This window comes from Erythranthe guttata, chromosome 6 (assembly GCF_056151865.1).
Source record: "Erythranthe guttata isolate IM_541 chromosome 6, IM_541, whole genome shotgun sequence".
NCBI classification, from domain to species: domain Eukaryota; kingdom Viridiplantae; phylum Streptophyta; class Magnoliopsida; order Lamiales; family Phrymaceae; genus Erythranthe; species Erythranthe guttata.
The window spans coordinates 11,280,575-11,301,936 of NC_142538.1; the positions used below are offsets into that span (position 1 = coordinate 11,280,575).

At 30.6% G+C, this 21,362-nt stretch overlaps 2 protein-coding genes across 2 annotated transcripts; both read left to right on the forward strand.

Annotated features, from left to right (window-relative positions):
• The first annotated feature begins 946 nt into the window (after nt 1-946).
• Nucleotides 947-4,941, forward strand: LOC148770148 (uncharacterized). Its single transcript, XM_088819007.1, has 5 exons — nt 947-1,220; nt 1,517-1,663; nt 2,626-3,420; nt 4,660-4,726; nt 4,929-4,941. Exons 1-5 carry the CDS (start codon nt 947-949, stop codon nt 4,939-4,941), a joined length of 1,296 nt encoding a protein of 431 aa, XP_088675133.1.
• Nucleotides 4,942-15,575: 10,634 nt separating this feature from the next.
• Nucleotides 15,576-16,712, forward strand: LOC105967958 (uncharacterized). Its single transcript, XM_088819008.1, has 4 exons — nt 15,576-15,891; nt 16,059-16,174; nt 16,295-16,355; nt 16,492-16,712. The coding sequence occupies exons 1-4, from the start codon at nt 15,576-15,578 to the stop codon at nt 16,710-16,712; spliced, it is 714 nt and encodes a 237-aa protein (XP_088675134.1).
• Nucleotides 16,713-21,362: the final 4,650 nt, after the last annotated feature.

Sequence of the window (21,362 nt, forward strand, 5' to 3'; positions counted from 1 at the left end):
TCTATAAATACCGATTTCAATACTCAATGAAATTTATCGATTCCGAAGAAAAAAAAAACACCGAGAGCTGAAAAGAATACATGAGTGTTTTAGTGTGTTTTTAGGATCGGTTGGTTGTACTCCTCATGAGTACAATCTTTACGTACTCCTTATGAGTACATTCTTTACGTACTTCTCATAAGTACATTCTTTGTAGTCTAGATTGTTTAGTATATATGTTTCTAGACTTGGTTGTAAGAATGATCAAGATAGTGATTCATTCATAAGTTCTTTACGTACTCCTCACGAGTACATCTTTGAAATCTAGAATTTTTAATATTTTTCTTTTTGTATCTAGATTTGAATGTAAGAATGATCATGAGAATGATTCATTCATAAGGAAGAAGTTTTCGCACCTCTTCTGTTTGTATTCTTGGAATACTGATTTTAATATATTTTTCCGTCCTGTAAAGGGAAAGTTCACAAGTCTTTACTTGTGAACATTTTTAATTCTGAGTATTGTTCTTTTATCTTTATATTTCCGCTGCATGTTTGTTCAAGTGTCATAACACTTAAGATAACACCTCTGTATTAAACGAATTCGGGACCATAAATTCTTTCACGATTGAATTTCAAAAACATGGGTTACCATATGCTCATATTCTAATTTTGTTGCATCCCAATAACAAATGTCAAAATTTAGAAGATATTGACAGAATAATATCTGCTGAAATTCCGGATGAATATGAAGACCCTATACTTCATAGTTGTGTAAGTTCTCTCATGATTCATGTACCATGTGGTGTATTGAATCCAAATGCTTTGTGCATGCAAAATGGAAGGTGTACGAAGCACTTCCCAACACAATTTAGTGATGTAACAACGCATGATGATGATGGTTATCCATTATATAGAAGAAAAGACAGTGGAAGAGTTATTAAAAAGGGTAAAGATTTTCTTGATAATAATGGTTCCTCATAATCCATATTTGATGAAAAGATATAAGACAAATACCAATGTTGAGTGGTCCAATCAATCGAGATCAATTAAGTACCTCTTCAAATATGTGAACAAAGGTAATGATCGTGTCACTGCGAGTTTTTATCAGGACTCGACGAATAACAACCCACAACACCAAGATGAAATAAAGGTGTACTACGATTGCAAGTACCTATCACCATGTGAGGCAGTATGTAAAGTTGTTTCAGTTGATGTTCTTTACAGAGAACCGGTTGTTGAAGGTTTGCCAATTCACTTGCCTGATGAACAAGTTGTTGTTTTTGCTGTGATGAGCGTATAGAATCAATTCTTGGCAGGCGCTATATACACCAATCAAAGTTTGTGGCATGAATGCTAACAAACAGAAAATATCTTGAAGCAAAAACACTTAAATATGCACAATTTCCTGCGAAATTTGTTTGAAAACAACCTCGACATGAGTGGTCTCCACGGAAGAAAATGTTTGCAGTTGGCAGAATTCATTTTGTAACTCCAGGAAGTGGCGAAATATATTATTTGAGAATGTTACTCAATATAGCTAAAGGTCCTTCTTCTTTTGAGGAGTTAAGAACAATCAATAATGTTCGTTATCCTACGTTTGAAGATGCTTGCTATGCTATCCGTTTATTAGATGATGACAACGAGTATATTGACGGGATTGGGGAAGCAAGTGAATGGGGGACCGGTAACTTTCTAAGAAGGATGTTCACAATATTATTGTTGTCAAATCAAATTTCTAGACCAGAAGTGGTTTGGAATGCAATATGGCATCACTTAAGTGATGATATGTTACACAGACAAAGAGCAATACTCTTATTTCACTTTGTAATTCTAATATATATATATTCTTTTCTATTACAGAGTTGCATCTCTGAAGATGAGTTGCAAAACATTGTTGTAGCATTATTTTAAATATTATTTTCGATTTTATAAAAAAATTGTCTCCTAAATAGTATTTTCGATTTTTATCAGATTTTTATCTCCTAAATATTATTTTCAATTTTTATCAGAATTTCCTAAATATTGTTTTCGATTTTTATCAAATTTTAATCTCCTAAATATCATCTTTAATATTATTTTCAATTTTTTATCAAATTTTTATCTCCTAAATATTATTTTAAATATAATTTTAAATATTAAATTCATATTTTATCTCCTAGCCATTATTTTAAATATTATTGTCAATTATTATCATTTTTTTCTTTAATTAAGATTACACTTTGTAATTCTAATATATATTCTTTTGTATTACAGAGTTGCATCTTACCGAAGATGAGTCGCAAAACTTTGCTTTAGCCATATAGAATATTTTGAGGAGCAATAATAGGAGTTTGGCTGAATTTTCAACAATGCCTTCCCCAGATATGTCTTTGCTAACACATGTACAAAATAGACTTATCTTTGATGAGCTTAATTATGACAGAATTGCATTAGCTGCTGAGCATTCTAGATTATTAACATGTCTTACTGAAGAACAAAGGGCTATGAGAAAATAATGAGTAGGATCCATAACAAACAAGAGGGCCTCTTTTTTTTTTTTGTATGGATATGGTGGTACTCATAAGACATTTGTTTAGAGAACACTCTCAGCAGCTCTAAGTTAAAAAGGTGAAATTGTGTTAACGGTTGCTTCGAGTGGGATAGCAGCCTTACTCAATTCTGGTGGAAGAACAGCACACTCGAGGTTTGCGATCCCATTTAACCTTAATGAAGATTCTACTTGCAACATTGCAGTTGGGACCCCGTTATTAGAGTTAATAATCAAATCTAAACTTATCATTTGGGATGAAGCTCCAATGATCCACAAACATTGTTTTGAGGCTGTAGATAGGTCTTTAAAGGATATATTAAGGGTCATCGATCTAGAGAGAGAATACAGACCTTTCAGGGGGAAAGTAGTTGTTTTGGGCGGTGATTTTAGACAAATACTACATGTTATACCAAAAGGATCAAGACAACAAGTTGTATCAGCCGCTTTGAATTTCTCATATTTATGGATTAACTCTGAGGTTTTAACCTTAACTAGAAATACGAGGCTTCATTCAGGAAATTTGAATTATGAAAAAATAAAGAGCTTCTCTGATTGGGTATTGAGCATAGGCGACGGTACTAATGGTGATCCAAATGATGGTGTCGTATACATTGAAATTCCTAATGATCTACTAATAAAGTCGTCAAGTAACTTGTTGGCTTCTATTGTAGAAGAAATTTATCCATCATTTCTTACCAAATTGAATGATCATAATTATTTTGAAGAAAGAGCGATATTGGCACAGACAAATGAGATCGTTGAAGTTGTAAACGATTACATGCTATCTTTGGTTCCTGATGAAGAGCAAATATATTTGAGTTTTGATAGCCCGTGTACAGCCAATAGCAGTTTTCGTACTACAAAGAAAGACATTCATACACCGGAATTTTTGAATTCTCTTACATTGTCAGGTATACCGAACCATAAATTGAAACTAAAGAAAGGTGTTCTAGTAATGTTGTTGAGAAATATAGATCAGTCATCAGAATTGTGCAATGGCACAAGACTCTCAATTACTCGATTAGGAAATCGTGTTTTGGAAGCCCAAATTATCTGAAGTATTAACATTAGACATAAGGTTTTAATTCCAAGATTGACGTTAACACTATCGGATAAGAAAATTTCTTTCCACTTTCAATGTCGACAGTTTCCTATTTGCCTTTCCTTTTCTATGACTATAAGCAAAAGTCAGGGAAAATCTCTCCAACATATTGGTGTTTATCTTCCGAAACCCGTTTTTTCACGTGGTCAGCTATACATCGTTGTTTCAACGGTTACCAAGCGCACTGGTTTGAAAAACTTATAACCGACAAAGAAGGATATACTTCAAATATTACAACTAATGTTGTTTACAAATAAGTATTTCAAAATTGATGGTGAGTATTTACTAATTTCTCAATAGTTTAAGGTATAGAGATTGATAATCATGTTTATCTATAGTTAAGTTGCAGTTTAGATTTTTATTTTTCTCGCTTATTTATTAATTCAAAATTAATAATCACTAACTATGTTGGTGAAATTTGAATTTCTGACGTCGGATTAGCCCGTAAAACTAAGAGTCATGATCAATAATAGCGTTTTTTTTCAAAACATATAAAACTTATATTTTTTGTAATTAAAATATTTATTAATGGTGTTTGAATAAAAAGTTGGATTATATGAATAGTTTGTTTTGCCTTTAAAATAAGTAGCTTGTTTGTTATTTTCCCAATAGTAATGGTATTCTCCGTTTTTTGTTCATCTTTAGTAAAGTAGAAGGATCAAATAAATAATGTATTGCTTTCTATTTATAGTGGCAAATAGGAAACCAGTTATTGACGACCCTATCATGGAAAGCCACTACTATTTTCAAGCAATGTATAATAGCCTTTAACTTTATTGTTATTAATCTCCACTTTCTTTGCAATTAGATAGAAAACTTGGTATCTTGGCTTTATAAGAGGTGAACTTAATGTATGTGCTTTAGTATTTTTAATAATTTGTGCTGTGATTTTATATAATAAGTTTAGTAAGAACTATTATGTCCCTTGATTGTGGTTATTAAGTATCTAAGCGTATTACTATGTATATCATTATATGCAGTTGTATGAACACTCTACGCCTCGCAAAATTGAATTATTTTTCTTAACGTTCTGATTGTGTAAAAACAGGACCAAAACGAGGTAGTGGAGAAGGTCTTAGTTATGATGCGAGATGTAGAGATGCCCTTTTCCAATGGTATGTTGTCTATAGTTTAGTTTTGATTGCATTAACTAAGTTATTAAATCTAATTACGTTTAAGCTCAACATGAAAGACATAGTTGATGATTTTGTTCCTAGTTTAATTTTTCAATCTACTGGTACAAGCTGATTCAATGCATTTGGAAAATTATTCAACAGTAAAGTTATTTGCTTATTTTTTATTTACTTTTTTGTGTAGTAAGTATACTTAGTTTACTATGTTCCACTGATGAATCATTAATGAATGATTATAACAGAATTTTCATCATACGATACATCAAACGTTTGTTTATATTCATACAACATCAAAACATACAATTTGTTGCCCGCGTGTATGTATATATATATATATATATATATATATATATATATATATATATATATATATATATATATATATATATATATATATATATATATATATATATATATTATTTATAGTCATCCGTAGTAACCCATAGTCTCTTGTAGTACTCTATAGATAACTATAGTCACCCTGAAACCCTAGATTCGCCCTCTTGAACCTTAGGGCCGACCTTTAAAATCACAGCGCCGTCAGACCCCGTAGACTACGTTAGTTATTTTGAAAATTATTATTTCACCCTTTAAACCCCAGCACCGCCAGCAGACGAAGAACAGCCACCATTGAGCCGTCATCGCCTCATAAGCAACTACACACACATGTACCATGTATTCACAACCAGCCCTAGTCGCCTTCGAAAACGTGCAACAAGCAGATCAATGACGTCGAAACACATCAGCAACCCTTCTCTGCCGCCCCCTAACCAGGCGCACAAATGGTGATGCAATCGCCTCTTCCGTAATAGCCACCACCGCTGGTTGTAGATCGGTTGTTCTCCACCTCAAAAGATAAAAAATTCAGATCTACTAAAATATATAAAAACAAGAACAAACAAAAAAAACAGAGTGAAGGGGATGTTAGAGTAGGTGACTAACAAGCCAACATGTGGTTGTGGTCTTTCGTATTTATTATGGTAATAAACGAACCTTTATTCGTATTAATGATAAAACAAATTGGCATTCTATATATTTGTCCCTTTGTCACAAGCATAGATATAGTCCTTACAGTTATTACAAGTACTAGTAATTGATCGTTAGGATCGTGAGATATTTACTTAAGTATTATAACTGTTAAACGTGTTCCTAGTCGAAGGGTTACGCCACCAATGAGGATATCGGCATTTCCCATTAAGAGACTAGCACTTAGTGTATGTGTATTGCATCTCATCAGTAAACGGTATTGTGATATCGGCATGCATAAGTGGGTGCTCGTAAAGTGACGAGTTCACTGAACTCCCTCACCCTAGAAATCTCTAAGTGGTTCCCAATAATCGAGTAGAGATATCTATGGTATTGTTGTACACCATTAGTCCTTATGACCTAAACATCACCGTGACTTCACTAGAAGACCAGCTGTATCGTGACCTGTCCCTGAGTTCCACCGAGGACCATCCCAAGGGCCAGTGTTCGTGCAGTCCGAAATCTAGTGGGAGGTCTGTGCATTGTAGTCGGGGATTCGATCGCTAGAATAGTCTTGGATGTCCTGTGTGTTTTGATAGTTTGTAATCATTTTAAGTCTCTGGCCAGAGCTGACTAAGTGATGATTAGAGAATTCGATTCTCTAAGTCATGCACGTAACAATTACAACACTTAGAACGATCGCACGGTCATTGAACAAATAAAGAGGTCTCGATGAACCAATGCCTCTAGTTCAATCGGGACATATGAATCGAAGGGATCGTACTGTACGTTAATTATATCTGAAGGTTCTTGCAGGCACTTCATTTGTATCTAGGGAATCATGACGCGTAGTTGCTAGACGCCAATCTTGATTCGTTGGGTGATTAAGGTGAAACAAGCTTCATCTTAATCGTAACTCTAATGGACGAGTTTTGACCACAAAGGGTTGTGGACCCACGGCTAGCTTACACCTGAACCATCGAGGGTCACACTGCTCGTGCACATGAGATCTTTGAATAAACGGTCAGAGATAAAATTGTTTATCTTTGCATGATTGGAAGCCAATATGATTGGGTCCGACATTCGTAATTTGGAATTATGAATGAGAATAAGAAAAGGAAAAGAATAAGCAAACATATTAGTGGACTTTCTAAATCGGGAAGTTTCCAAATTTAGAAAGTGCACTGAATTAGGGTTTCCACTTTTGGAAAGTTGGAAATAGACAGTTGGCACTCGTAATGACGAGGACATTATAGTGATTCCGAAAATATAATCGTTACGATTTTCCGATCATTGAATTGAGAGAGACGAGCAAGTAAAAGAAGTAACGAACTTAAGTTGTTGGGTCCGGTCCAACTTAAGCCCGTTAGGATTTTATGCAAGACACTATAAATACTTGATTTATAGGTCTTGCACACAAAAACAACACACACAAACCCTAAAGCTGCTCCCCCTCTCTCTCGGCCACTCTCCACCGCGGCCACCATCATCGCCGTCGCCTGATTCTTGCCGGAATCGGCCATCTCTTGGCCGATTCACATTGGTAGTTCTTTCCTTCTTTCTATTCTTCCGTTATTCTAACTATTACGTGTCTAGTGCCACGTGTTTAGTAGATCGAAGTATACGAGGTGAAATGCGAGAGGAGGAAGATCGAAGATCGAAGAATCGAGGAGCAGCACACGAGCCGACGCCGCACGCATTCCCACGCGCCGCCCGAAGACAGCGCGTGAGCCACACGCGCCACCGTAGCTCGTCTAGTAGCTGCTGCCGTTCCGCCGTTGCTGCCCCGGGTTGCACGGATTGGTTTCCGTGGCAATCTACCTTTGCTAAGTGTGCCTACCTCACGCTTCAAGAGGTAAACTTTCGAATCAATTGTCGATAGATTCGGTTACGTTTAAATTGAATATATATGTTCATTCTTGTACGATTTTATGTGACTACATGAAATTGTTTATTCATTGCGAGCATGATTATTTGATTTGAACGCGAGCATGCTAATTGATTTAATTCTGATTAAGTAATTAAGCATGTATGTTGTTTTTAATTTCACTGGAAGCGCAAAGGTACGCAATTAATTGATTTCAATTATCGGGCATGTGTTTATGTGTTTTAAATTTGTTTAAATCGCATAAATTTTTTGTTTTCCGCTGCGTACACGTGTCCGATTCCCAACAGGGGAGTTGTTGGGTGGCACAAAAAAATATAGAACGAGAAGAAGAGAAAGAGAGAGAAGGGGAGGAGTTATGGCGGCGCAAACAAAGAGAGAGAGTGAGGAAATCACGTGATTTTTTATTATGTATATTAAGGGTATTTTCAGGTTAAAAGAAAATAAAAGGATGTATATAAAATTTTGTTTTGAACTAAGAATTTAGTTAAAATAATTTAATTAAGGTTGTCATTCACATTTAATTAGGTTTGATTTGAGGAGTGTCGTGCATATTACCCCTTAAATTAATGATGAATATGAAAGAAAACATTTGCTACAGAGAAAAAAAATCGAATTTAGTTTAATTTCAATATTTATTTTTCACTTTCCCTTTATTGTCGGTGTAAACATTTGAATGTATAAATCATGCGACTATTTGCTATGTTCATTGTAGCCATACAATATTCTGGGGATGTTTTTACGATCAGTACATATCACTTGCAAATATCTATAATTTGTTGCATATCTTATTCAAAATTTACTGTTATTAAATATTAAACATCAATGAAGATAAACATAAAATATTTGACGGAAAATTTAGATTTTTCCAAGAAATTAAATTAGGTTTTTTTATATTATAATGAAATTTAATTCAAGATTTTATTTTTTTTTTAAATATTATTCAATATTCATCTTCATATTTATAATGATTCGAAGGGCATTATGAGAAGAAAATATGTCACGTCATTAAAGTCAACATTTTATTATTATATCTATGAATGGAGGCGGTGACCGAGTGAGTGTTACATTTGATATTTCAAGGGTGCAAATATTACAGCCCCTATACTCTAAGGGTGCAAACTGTATTCAACCCTATATATTTATCAGTTTCTTATTCCCGTCACCATCATAACTACCTTAAAAGGTTATTTGTATTTACTATCAAGATTTATTCTAATAGATCAAAATTTCCAAACAAGCACGATTTTTTGAAAATGATCTTTAAGAAACAGTTGCACTTAACATTGTTTAATTTCATAGAACAATAACTAAAATTTATAGAATTTGAGATACGTGATAAAAATTCAAATAATTATACAATTGGTAAAGATAAACCATATAAAGACCATAAAGTAACAAGTAAGTGAAGATAAAAACATAAGATTGTCACAAACAAACAATGTAGCAGCCCAAATTTAGAAGATAGAGAATTGAAAAAAATTAAATCATATATAATTGCATCATGAGCCTAATTTGTCCCCCAAACACGAGCCAACTTCTATTGCTCTAACAATTGAAGTATTTTTTTTAGTTGTGTTGCTCTAAACGTTGTTAGTTGTGTGTGTATAACATGTTTTCTATGGTTCCTTAAAAAATTGCAAATGAAATATCATGTATTATTTGTGCTATGGCGCCATTGATGGTTGCTTGGTCGCTGTCCCCACAGAACTCTGGCTAATTAATCTTCAACTTGATACACGATCCTGGAATTTTTTATCACATTTACTTGATCACATTGTGACTTCTCTTAAAACGTAGTGAAAAAATAATTATTGAGAAAATTATACCTCCCAACAAAAGAAGATATCGCTTATAACTTGAAAAATATGCATAAAATATAACTTATAAGAATTATGGAAGGAACTTATTTTAGGCTTACATTGCATCGTTAGTTTTTCTTCGAATAACATGCAAATAGTTGTTTTAATAAGTAATTAGATGAATGAATCCCATAATGATTACCCATAAAATGATGAAGAGTGATTAAACATTGAAGTTATAGTTGATTTAAACTGTGCCTTTGTTTATCAATTCAATACATAGTTAGAGCGTGGAGTTTTAATTTTTTGTTGTGGAATCGAACATAAAATAAGCTCCAACTAGTCAATTAAAAAAGCTAATTTAAAGATGTTATGAGCAGGTTTTCCATTTTACGTCCCCGCGTACATAAAAAAATGGGAAAAACTATATGCAATGTAAAGATTAATAGCTACTCCCCTATATATAAACTAAACCTTCAACACAAACAAACATAAAACCACCATATATTCTGCAAAATTGTTGTTAAATAGAAAGTTGGGAGTTGGATTTACGATTTATCACACCGCATTTTGCGTCATTAGACTTTCGATGTCATTTTTTTTATCGGCATGTTAACCCTTCAACATCAGATTAATAATGAAACATCAAATTTGTTTAATTTTATAGAAAGAACTTCACTCTTGATGATACCACGTAACATATTTATACTAAACCTATGGCTAAGGCTTGTTCCCGATGATTACATGATCAACATTAATTGCCCACAATATTCAGGGTAAGCTGCATAAAAATCCCTTATGTTATAAAAAAACATGCACCAAACTCTCCTGTGTTAATTTATTGCATACAATTTCCCTGTGTTTTATATCTTGCATGAAATCCCCTATTCCATTATAAATTAACACCGTTAACTATTGAGAGAATTTCATGCAAATTTATAGCAACACAAGGGGGTTTGGTGCATTTTTCTTCAATATAAGGGGGAGTTATGCAAAAATAATTTATTTATTTAAAATTTGAATATTTTTTCAAATTAAGTCAAACACATATATTCGAATGTAATATGAAAAAAAATAAAGACTAATGGTAAGGGTGAAATTTCTTACAAGCTAAGTATTTTTTTATATCATTTTATTTTGCCGTTTCAATTCAAAATATTAAGTTTTTCGAACATTTTCTTTTTCTCATTTGGGTTTCCAAAATTTGATTCCAAACATTTTTTCTACAAAATCACATTTACATCAAAATTGAAACTAAATAAAATTTTGGATATTTCCAATTTTGAATAAAATTTTAATTTATTAAAAATATTCAAATCTATATATTTACAATATCAAAATTGTTATATATTTATATAATTTAGCTCGGATTTATTATATGTCAAAAAGAATATAAATAATATTAACATTCGAATTTTGTTTTGATATCATTTTCTATATTTTAATAATTTTAGAAAAATCGACTTTTAAAGTTTGAATAAATGTGTTTGACTTAATTTGAAAAAATAATTCAAATTTTAAATAAATAAATATTTGTTGCATGAATTTCACTTTTATTGTACTCCCTCCTTCCCTCAATAGTTGTCACTTGTGTTAGTTGCACACATATTAAGAATAGGGGTGAGCATAAAAACAGAGAAACCGAAAAACCAAACCGAAAACCGAAAAAACCGTGCCGATATACACCGTCCCGACTTCAAACCGCATACACGGTAAATATTTTTTTAAAAACCGAAAAAATCGGTATGTGTATGGAGAATTTTTTTTTGCCGAACCGATTTACCGACCCGAACCGATTTGGGAATACAAAACGACGTCGTTTGATATATAGTAAAAATCGGCAAGTTTTTTTGGTAATCAATGTGGCCATATTCACATACTTAATATTTTTTTGAAGATGGCATTAATGAGATCAAGTTTATTAGTTGTAATCTCATTCTATTTTTTTATGGCAGCAGGTTTTTTTTTTTTTTTTAATGGTTGTAAATTTGTTTTATTAAATAGTTTTGAATTGTTACTTGCTAATTTTCTCAAAGAAATGTGATAGAAGTCCGAATTCACCGTTAATCAAGCATCGGTTTTATACCGAACCGATTCGAACCGATAACAAAACCGAAACCGAAAATAAATCGAATTGATACCAATACCGTTCACCGAAAACCGAAAAACCGATTAGTACCAAACCGAAAAAAAACCGACATACACGGTTTTAAAATATGAAAAACCGATATTATCGGTACGTGTTTGGATTATCGCAAAAACCGAACCGTACCGACCCGTGCACACCCCTAATTAAGAAAATCAATAAATAGGCATAGATATTAACAAAAAGTATAGAAAATCACTAATATGCCCAAGCCATTAATTGATTTTTAACTAACCATATTTTAATTAATTATGATTGAGAAGGGCAAAATTGAAAAATTACAATGATTAATTCATTGGAAATAGTAAAATGACAAATAATTTGAAACATAAAAAAATGGCAAAAGTGACAATTATTAAGGAAATGAGGGAGTAAATGACATGCATTAAACCCCCTTGTGTTGCGAAAAACTTGCATAAAATCCCATTAATATTAGGTGTTAACTGTTAATGGGGTAGAGGATTTCATGCAAAATAAAATAAAACACAGGGAAATTCTACGCAATAATTAACACATGGGGATTTGGTGCAAATTTTCCAAAACACAAAGGGGTTTTATGCAGTTTACCCCAATATACATGCATGCTGGATATATAATCCTTCAAACTCATTAAGAATCCAAAGTATCATATTTGCAATTTAAAAACATTAGAAATTAAAAATCGATCAAAAGAGATAGAAAATACTTGTAGTTGTAGCAGTGGAGGAGCATACATGTGATTCTCTAAGAATTGTGATTAATATGTAAAAAAAAAAGAAAACATCAGAAATGATCTAATGAGTTTTCTTTTTTTCTTTTTTTCACTTTACTTATTTATTTATTTATTTATTTATTTTTATTTTTTCGTTTTTACTCTTTTTCCTTCCGGGCACCAAATATTGACAATCCCAAAAGACTATATATCCTATGGCATGTTCATGTATTTGCTATTAACTAATGCATAAATAATGATTTTTAGTGTCATTAATTGTGTTAAGGCATCAGTCAATATACGTTATATTAACATACAAAAATTGTATGAACAAAACAAAATATGTATACCTACGAAACTAAATATTTTGTATCGTGTGTTATTTAGGGGACATAATAAAATAGAGTACGTGGGGCCAAAAGATGGTATATGCTTTTAGCTTATGACAAATGAGTTTTGCAGTTACATTTCAAGAGTTTTCCAATCATCTTAATATTATTAGCATATATATGTAAAAATTTATTTAAATAAAAATTCTCTTGTTTTAAGTTAAGCATTAGATACCCAAAGTAGTTTCAACTATTTTAAATTAATTCTTATATAACTTTTATTACGTAAATTCCACAAATATAAAAAAATAATAGCATAAAATCAAATTAATTACTATTTACAATTACCTGTAATAATATTTATATATGTTATATTAAAAGTATGATCATCTTTTAATATATTATAATTTCTTTCGGAAGTCAAAGTCTATTTTCTTAAAATTTTAAGGAAAATTTATTTCATATAATACTCATAATACGAGTTTTTCAGTGACATGTCATAAATATGTAAATGAACGCTCATGTAAAAAAAGTTTAGCTGAGTATTAAAAACTTAATGTACTTTTAATTTTCAAATTGGTGAACTTTTCATTGTAGATGTCAAGTTAATTAAGGAATATTAAAAAATAATAAAATACAATTAAAAATAAATATTCATATATAAGAAATATGTCTAGAAATAAGAAAAAATAGTTGTGAATGACTAAGATTGATTATAAATATTAAGATTAAATGCATTCTTAAAATTTATTTACTATTGTTATTTATGCATTTTATTAGTATAAGTGATAACATGATTTAACTATAGTCAATTATGAAGAAAAAACATAAACATAAAAATATAATAAGTAAATAAATGATAGTGTATATTACTTTTTTAGTAATATAATTTTAATGACAAGGACCTACTAGTATACTAAAAAATATGTTAATAGTTGTATCTTTTATTTTATTTTTTTGTTATCGTAATTATTTTTATACATTAAATTTCAACAATGTTTTTTCTTTAAAGTTATATTTCAAGAGTTTTTCAATGATCATAATATCATATATATTTAAATAGATAATAACATAAAAATGACTTTGTATGTTTAAATCCAGGGCTCCACGTTTAATATATTTTTAATCTTTAGATGTAATAATTATCCTTATTATATACTCCCTCCCAATGTCATATATTATATGTCGTTTTGGGTGGTTGCAAGCATATTAAGAAAACTCAATAAATATGCATATATTATACCAAAAATAACATGGTAAAACTATAATACACTTGTCATTAATTATTTTTCAATCAACTAATTAAGAGTGGTAAAGGGGCAAAATTGATACAAAAAAAATTGCAATTAATACTTTATTGGAACTCTACAAATAATTTGGGACTAAAAAACACCCGAAAAAAAAGAGTAATATGAGACTGATGAACGCACTATGCAATGTGTTTGTCATGAGCTCGATATGTAATGTGTTTGTCATGAGTTCGAATTATCTGGACCACAAGTTCAAGTCATATTTTGATTATTTTTTCAGTTTTTTTTTCCTTGTTGTGGCCCAACTAAAAGAAGCTATTTTTTTTGACTTTTTAAAAGAGTCCAACTAAAACATTGCTAATATCTTAAAAATAAAAAAAAAAAAAAAAAAAAAGCCAAAGGAACAATCAAAGAATAATACAGAGCAACACACACGCACGCACACAAACTCAGAAGAAAGAAACAAGGGTTTCAACCTTAAAAAAAAATAGAGGAAGAATACACCAGAGATCGAGAGACAAGAATAAAAAATAGGTTTGTGCCTCCGCTCTCATAGTATTTATTTTATCAATTTGTTGTCCACTTATCATAATTTCTACTTTTTCTATCGATAATCAATGAGTTTGTACTTTGAGTTTAATAATTAGGGTCTTGTATCTTTCTATATTTTTTGTAGTGCTATGGGTCCTACAAATTTTGAGTACGGGGATGCGAAAAGAAAGAAAAAAACAAAGAATAGAAGAGTGTACAAACTCGCAAAAGAATGATATTTTAATTTTCTTTCCGCACATAAACCGAGTTCAAGATGAAGTTGTAGTTGAAGATGAAATTGTGGTTGTAGATGAATTTAATTTGGAAGAAGTACACGAGAATGAGTTTGACAATGAAGAAGGCATTCATGTTGTTTCAATAATGAACAGAAAATCCAAACAGAGAATATCGAAATTGGAGATGCTAGTGGGCTACCTTTTGAAGAAGTAAAAGAAGATACAAAACAGTTGAACATAGACGACCCGGTAAATTGGATTAAACTAGATCAGAAAATGAAGGACTTGTTAGTAGAAAATGGTCCTACAAGAGCTGTGGATATCAACTTTGAGTACCCTCTTGATGATCAAGGTAGAGATTTCTCTTGCAAGAGAGGAAATGGTTAGTCTACTCAAAACTTGAAGATAAGATATTTTATTTTTGTGTAAATTGTTCAAGCAAGATGGAGTTAAAGTGCAATTGGCCACGGAAGGTTTTAATGCTTGGAAAAATCTTTCAAGTAGGCTTAAGGGTCATGAATGCACTAAGGATCTTATTATTTGCATGAGTTGGTGGATTGAAACAGAGACGAGAATGCGTAAAAGAGAAACAATTGATAAATCTTTGCAAGAAAAGATGAATAGAGAGAAGGACTATTGGCGACAAGTCCTATTAAGGATAATTTCTCTTGTTAAAACTCTTTCACGACAAAACTTGGCATTACGTGGTAGTAATGAGACACTTTTCGAAGATGGTAATGGAATTTTTTTTGAAATTCATTGAGATGATGGCAATATTTGATCCTATAATGCAGGAGCATGTCACGCGAATCCAAATGAGTGAGATTCACACTCATTATCTTGGTCCCAAAATTCAAAATTAATTGATCCAATTATTGGCAAGCGAGGTCAAGTGCACGATAGTGGAGAAATAAAAAAAAATAAAAAAAAAATAAAAAGCAAAGTATTTCTCAGTTATACTTGATTGTACTACAGATTCTAGTCATAAAGAACAAATGACTCTTGTGATTCGATGTTTAGATGTTATGGTAAGTCTGGTGAAAGTGGAGGAGTACTTCTTGGGTTTTCTCAAAGTAGATGATACCACAGGACTTGGACTTTTCAGCGAACTTGAAGAGACGTTAAAAAATCTTCAACTTGATATCAAGCATATAAGAGGCCAGGGATACGACAACGGTTCTAATATGAAAGGAAGACATAAAGGTGTGCAAAAAAGATTATTGGATCAAAATCCCAAAGCATTCTATGTACCATGTGGTTGCCACGGTCTCAGTCTTGCACTGAGTGATATGGCTGGTTGTTGTTCACAAGGTAAAAAAAAATTTTGCATTATTCAGCGCATATATTGTTTTCAGCTTCAACAAAACGATGGAGCATCTGAAAAGATAATGTGAGTGGCCTAACACTTAAGCCATTGTCACAAACAAGATGGGAAAGTCGCCTTGAAAGCGTAAAACCATTACTTTTTCAAACCGAAGAAATAAGGAATGCTTTATTGGATTTTGCTGATAGCAATGAAGATGGGGCAGCAACCAGTGAGGCTCTTGGTTTCGTAACAAACGAGCTTGAGAATTTTGAGTTCTTATTAACTTTGGTTTTTTGGTATGACTTATTATCATTTGTGAATATTGTTAGCAAGACTCTTCAAAATGAAGAAATGCATATGGATGTTGCTTTGGAACAGTTGAAATGACTCATTATTCTCTTTGAAAAGTATAGAGAAACTGGATATGAGAAGGCTAGGAATGAAGCTGAAGTTATAGGAAAAAAATTGGGTATTCAACCAATATTTCGAGATAAACGAGTTACCCGTCGAAAAAAAACACTTTGATGAGAACAACAACGAAGATGTTGCCCTAACATTCGAAGAATCCTTTCGAATAAACTTTGTCTTCTTTGTGATTGATCAAGCTCTTACTTCATTAAGGATAAGATTCGAAGATTTTCAAAAGTTTGAAGACATATTTGGTTTTCTGTGGAATGTAAAAGAATGGAAACTTGTCGATAATGAAAGCTTGGAGAGTAGTTGTGTGAAACTTGAAGAACATTTGAAATGTGGTACATGTTCTAATGTTAATGGGCGAGAACTGTTTTTAAAATTGACAATGTTAAGAGAACTTTTGCCAAAATAGATTGAAAAGGCAATTGGAGTATTGAATTATTTGAAAGAAATGAACACTTGTTTCCCGAATGCATGGATTGCTTATAGAATAATCTTCAATGTACGTGTTATAGTTGCCTCTATAGAGAGAAGTTTCTCAAAGTTGAAGTTGCTTAAATCTTACCTTCGGTCAACTATGTCCCAAGAAAGACTGAATGGATTAGTTATTTTATCCATTGAAAAACATATTACAGCGAAGCATGATTTTACGAGCCTAATTGATAATTTTGCAGCTAAGCAGACAAGAAAGGTAATATTTTAATAATTGTTAAATGTATTTTTGTATTGAATATTTATTAATTATGGATTTAAATATATTATGTATTTTTTTATGTTGTTTTATTATGTTTTTTTTTTTTAACATGAATATCGTTGAAGGGGGCCTCATTTTTCGTTTTTCCCCTTCTTCGCCTTGGGCCTCTCGGACTCTAGGACCGGCCCTGGGGAGGTCAATATGGTTTACTCAACCTTTGGTCAGAGGTAAAACTATTAACTTAAAAAAAGTAAATGATCAAATGAGTTAAGTCTTAGCTACTACACAAATTCAAGGGAGATGTGCATTTTTCAAATTTGAGCAGTCTAGCTGTAATTACACCAAATATCAGGGCCCTGATGTGGTAAATTTACACTTTTTTTTAAGGAAAATGTTGGCAAAATTGACCAGAGTGATCATAAGATACGAGTAACACGAAAAAATACTTAATTGTTTCAAATAATAATTATGAAGAAAAATTCAAAATAATGAAAATTATCAACTATCACAACAAAATAAGAGAAATTTTAATGTGAACATTTTCCATGCATGAATTAATATATAACAATTTATGTTAGTTATTTTCTTGTGGTTTTATATTCTTATTGATATCAATTTTAGAATAATTTTTATTTCATCATATGTTTTGATACATAAGTAGAACATGAAGTTTTGTATTTATTTAATTTTAATTAAAAATATTTTTTTTGTAAAATATAGTATATAACTTTTATTAATTAATAATAAGTTATATATTAAGTAAAACCATACGTAATCACGTGCAACGCACGTGGTGTGTGCTAGTTTGAGAAAAAAATGTTCTTCATTAAATTGTTATAAGAAACTATTCAATTCAATAACCACATCCATATATTTATCCACATCGTTATACCAACTTATTCCATGTTTTTTTCGGATCGGAATAGACGGAATCCAAAAAAATTCAATTTTTTAGTCACCTAATATACAAAGCACATAATAATTTCGATAAAGTAAGCGTAATTTTTGAAATGAAATTGGAAATTTCAGAGAAAAAAATTCAGAAATTGAAATCGATAAAAATGAAAATCGAAAAAAAAATATTGTTCCAAAATTGAAGAAGGTTCGGATCGGAACCGACGGAAATCAGAAATTCGATTCCAATTTCCACCCAGATCAAGATTTATCAATAGAACAAACCGCAAAATATGTCAAGAATGCATGACAATTAATAAATTTAATAGACAATGGCAAAATAAAACACGACCAGTGATCTTAATGAAGCATACAACGAAGGCAGCCAATATTTGCAATCTCAAAATTTCTAAGGGCAAGACCTTACTTGATGCAAGACCAAAACATAAATAAGTTTACTAAGAGCAAGACTGAAATTACAAATATAACCCCAATATTAATTTTGATATTATTAATTCAAGTTAGGCCTAATTGCTATTGCAAGACCTAAAAACAAGAGGGAACTCATTTTCACAAACAAAACACAACATCTTCTTCTTCACACTCATTGTACACATTCTCTCCAAAAATACTCTTTCATATTATCCTAAAACCTTCATCAAACAAAATCCTCAAATCTTACTAAAACTTGCAAAGAAAGACATTATGGACACACAAGACATCAATATGAATGATTCTAAGGTCGAAGAACACAATGGGATAAGAAATATTGTACTTTTTTAGCTTAGTGATCGTTTTCTCATTTTTCGAAAATAATTTCGCGTACACAAAAATTCGACGTTTACAAGTCGATATTTAGCAATAAAAACAACATTATAAAGTCGAATTTTTCAGTTTCTAAAAAAACCGACGCCAGCATGTCGTTTTAATTGATAAAAAATCGACACATTGATGTTGAATTTTGAACAAAATATCGACACACGAATGCCGAAAAAAGTGCAAATAATCGACAACAACTTATTGTCGAAATTTAGTGAAAAATTCGACACTAGTGTGTCGAAAGTTTAGCGGCGGGGGTTGTAGCGGCAGCAATTGCAGGCGGCGGGAGTTGTGGCGGCTGTCGACTACAACGGTGACGGCAGTCGACATCATCGGCGACTGCGACGGCGCGGCGGCGAATCTGCAGGTGGTCATCTTCTTTCCTCCCTCCCGTTTTTCAATTTTTTTTTTTAAATTTGGTCTTGCAATAGTAATTGATAGAATTAAGTTTTATTTTGTTTGTATTTTACTAAGGTCATTATAGTCTTTTTACACTTAATTTAGTATAAAATCTAATAAGGTCTTGCCCTATGTAAATTTTGTAATTGCATATAGTTGCCGCCTACAACGAAACATATATATAACTAATGACATCATTACTAGGATTAACATATTGGCCTGCTTACAAGTTCAGACCAACAAAATGTTACGATATATATAGCTAATGACACCATTAGGCCTCTCCAAGAGTGCTATGCAAACTTATATTATACATTTTATAAACAAAACCCAGAGGAAAAAAATGAGCTCTAAGAGCAAAATGTATAGTTAATAAATTGGCTAAATCATAAGTTTGATTTCTCAAATTTGAGAAACCAAAATTGTAATTTAGCACATCAAAAAAATATTAAAATAATATTATATTGTACTTTATAATATATTTATTATCAAAAAATATTTTATGTTGTCTTACTTTTTCTTTTTGGCAAATAAATGTACTAAAGTTGAATTTGATTATTTTACTTAGTATTAATAATAACTAAAATTTAACAATTACATATTATATCATTTTACGAATAATAAAATTTTAATATTTATATTTATTTATATTTATATATATATATATACATATATATATATATATATATATATATATATATATATATATATATATATATATATATATATATATATATATATATATATATATGTATATATATATATATGTATATATATATATATAATTACACTTTTGGTCCCTGCCGTTACATGTCCGTTAGCAAGTAGCGGAAAACACTATTTTGAGGCGAAAATTAAATTTTTAAATTTTTTTGGGGCTGAAAAATAATTAGAAATTTAAAATAGACTACTTATAATTAAACTTTTAATAATATTAAGTATGATGAAATTGATTTAGTTAATTTCCTTTTTGATTATTAGAAAATAATCATAAGTAGTATAATGTCAACTAATATTAAGTATAATGAACAATAATATATTTAGTTAATTTCTTTTTTTATTATTAAACAATTAATTATAAGTAGTATAATTATAATAATATTAAGTATAATTATACATGACTTGTTCAGCTAGTTTTTTTTTTATTATTTTTATGATTATTATTTTTTATTATAAGTAGTATAATTAAAAATACTATTAAGTATAATTAAAAATAACTTGTTTAGCTAATTTATTTTTTATTATGAAAAAATTAATTGTAAGTAGTACAATTATAATAATATTAAGTATAATTAAAAATAATTTGTTTAGTTAATTTATTTTTTTGTTAATAATTTTTTTATCATAAGTAGTATAATTAAAAACAATATGAAGTATGATTAAAATAATTTATTTAGTTAATAAAAAAAATTATAAGTAGTATAATTATAATAATATTAAGTATATGAAAAAATAATTTGTTTCGTTGATCTTTTATTATTAAAAATTATAAGTAGTCTAATTTAAATTTATAATTATTTTCAACCCCAAAAGATTTTAAAATTTCAATTTTCACCCCAAAATAGGGTTTTCCGTTACTTGCTAACGAATATGTAACGGCGGGGGACCAAAAGTTTTTAAAATTGAAACTTGGAGGTGAACTTTGTTCACTTTGGAACAAGGGGGACCAAAAGTAAAATCGGGCCAAACATGAGGGACCAAAAGTGTAATTATCCATATATATATATATATATATATATATATATATATATATATATATATATATATATATATATATATATATATATATATATATATATATATATATATATATTAATTAAGTTATTGAAATTGATTATACCAAATTTAAAATTAGTTATGTATACTTATTAAGTAGTATTAGGGATGTGATAAAGGTCGTTCGAGCTTTAATAATACCGTTTCGACTTTAAATGTGATTTTGATCATTTTTTATTCCAAATTTTGCAAAACCCGAAAAATAGGATTTGTAGTATTCTGAGTTAGTTTTTTAATCCAACATGAATCACCAAATTGGATGTCGGACGAGAAAGATGTACATGAATCAATGGATATTGCCTACAACTTTGATGTATTGGGGTATCTAAAATTCAAAATGTGACTCATTCATGCATAACTTTGTCACACGGCATCCAATCTAGCGGATTTAAGTTGAATTAGAAAACTAACCCAAAGGACTACAGTTTTCGTGTTTCGCATTTTGCCAAAATCAAAATAGAAATATGTCAAAATCAGGTT

What these genes read in the sequence shown, in the direction of transcription:
- LOC148770148 (XM_088819007.1), top strand. Translation starts at nt 947, where the DNA reads ATGGTTCCTCATAATCCATATTTGATGAAAAGATATAAGACAAATACC. An exon ending in CAGAGAACCGGTTGTTGAAG is followed by an intron (nt 1,221 to 1,516) that starts GTTTGCCAATTC and finishes TACTCAATATAG; the next exon opens with CTAAAGGTCCTTCTTCTTTT. An exon ending in GAATTCTCTTACATTGTCAG is followed by an intron (nt 3,421 to 4,659) that starts GTATACCGAACC and finishes GTGTAAAAACAG; the next exon opens with GACCAAAACGAGGTAGTGGA.
- LOC105967958 (XM_088819008.1), top strand. Translation starts at nt 15,576, where the DNA reads ATGACTCTTGTGATTCGATGTTTAGATGTTATGGTAAGTCTGGTGAAA. An exon ending in TTGAGTTCTTATTAACTTTG is followed by an intron (nt 16,175 to 16,294) that starts GTTTTTTGGTAT and finishes CTCTTTGAAAAG; the next exon opens with TATAGAGAAACTGGATATGA. An exon ending in AGTTATAGGAAAAAAATTGG is followed by an intron (nt 16,356 to 16,491) that starts GTATTCAACCAA and finishes TGATTGATCAAG; the next exon opens with CTCTTACTTCATTAAGGATA.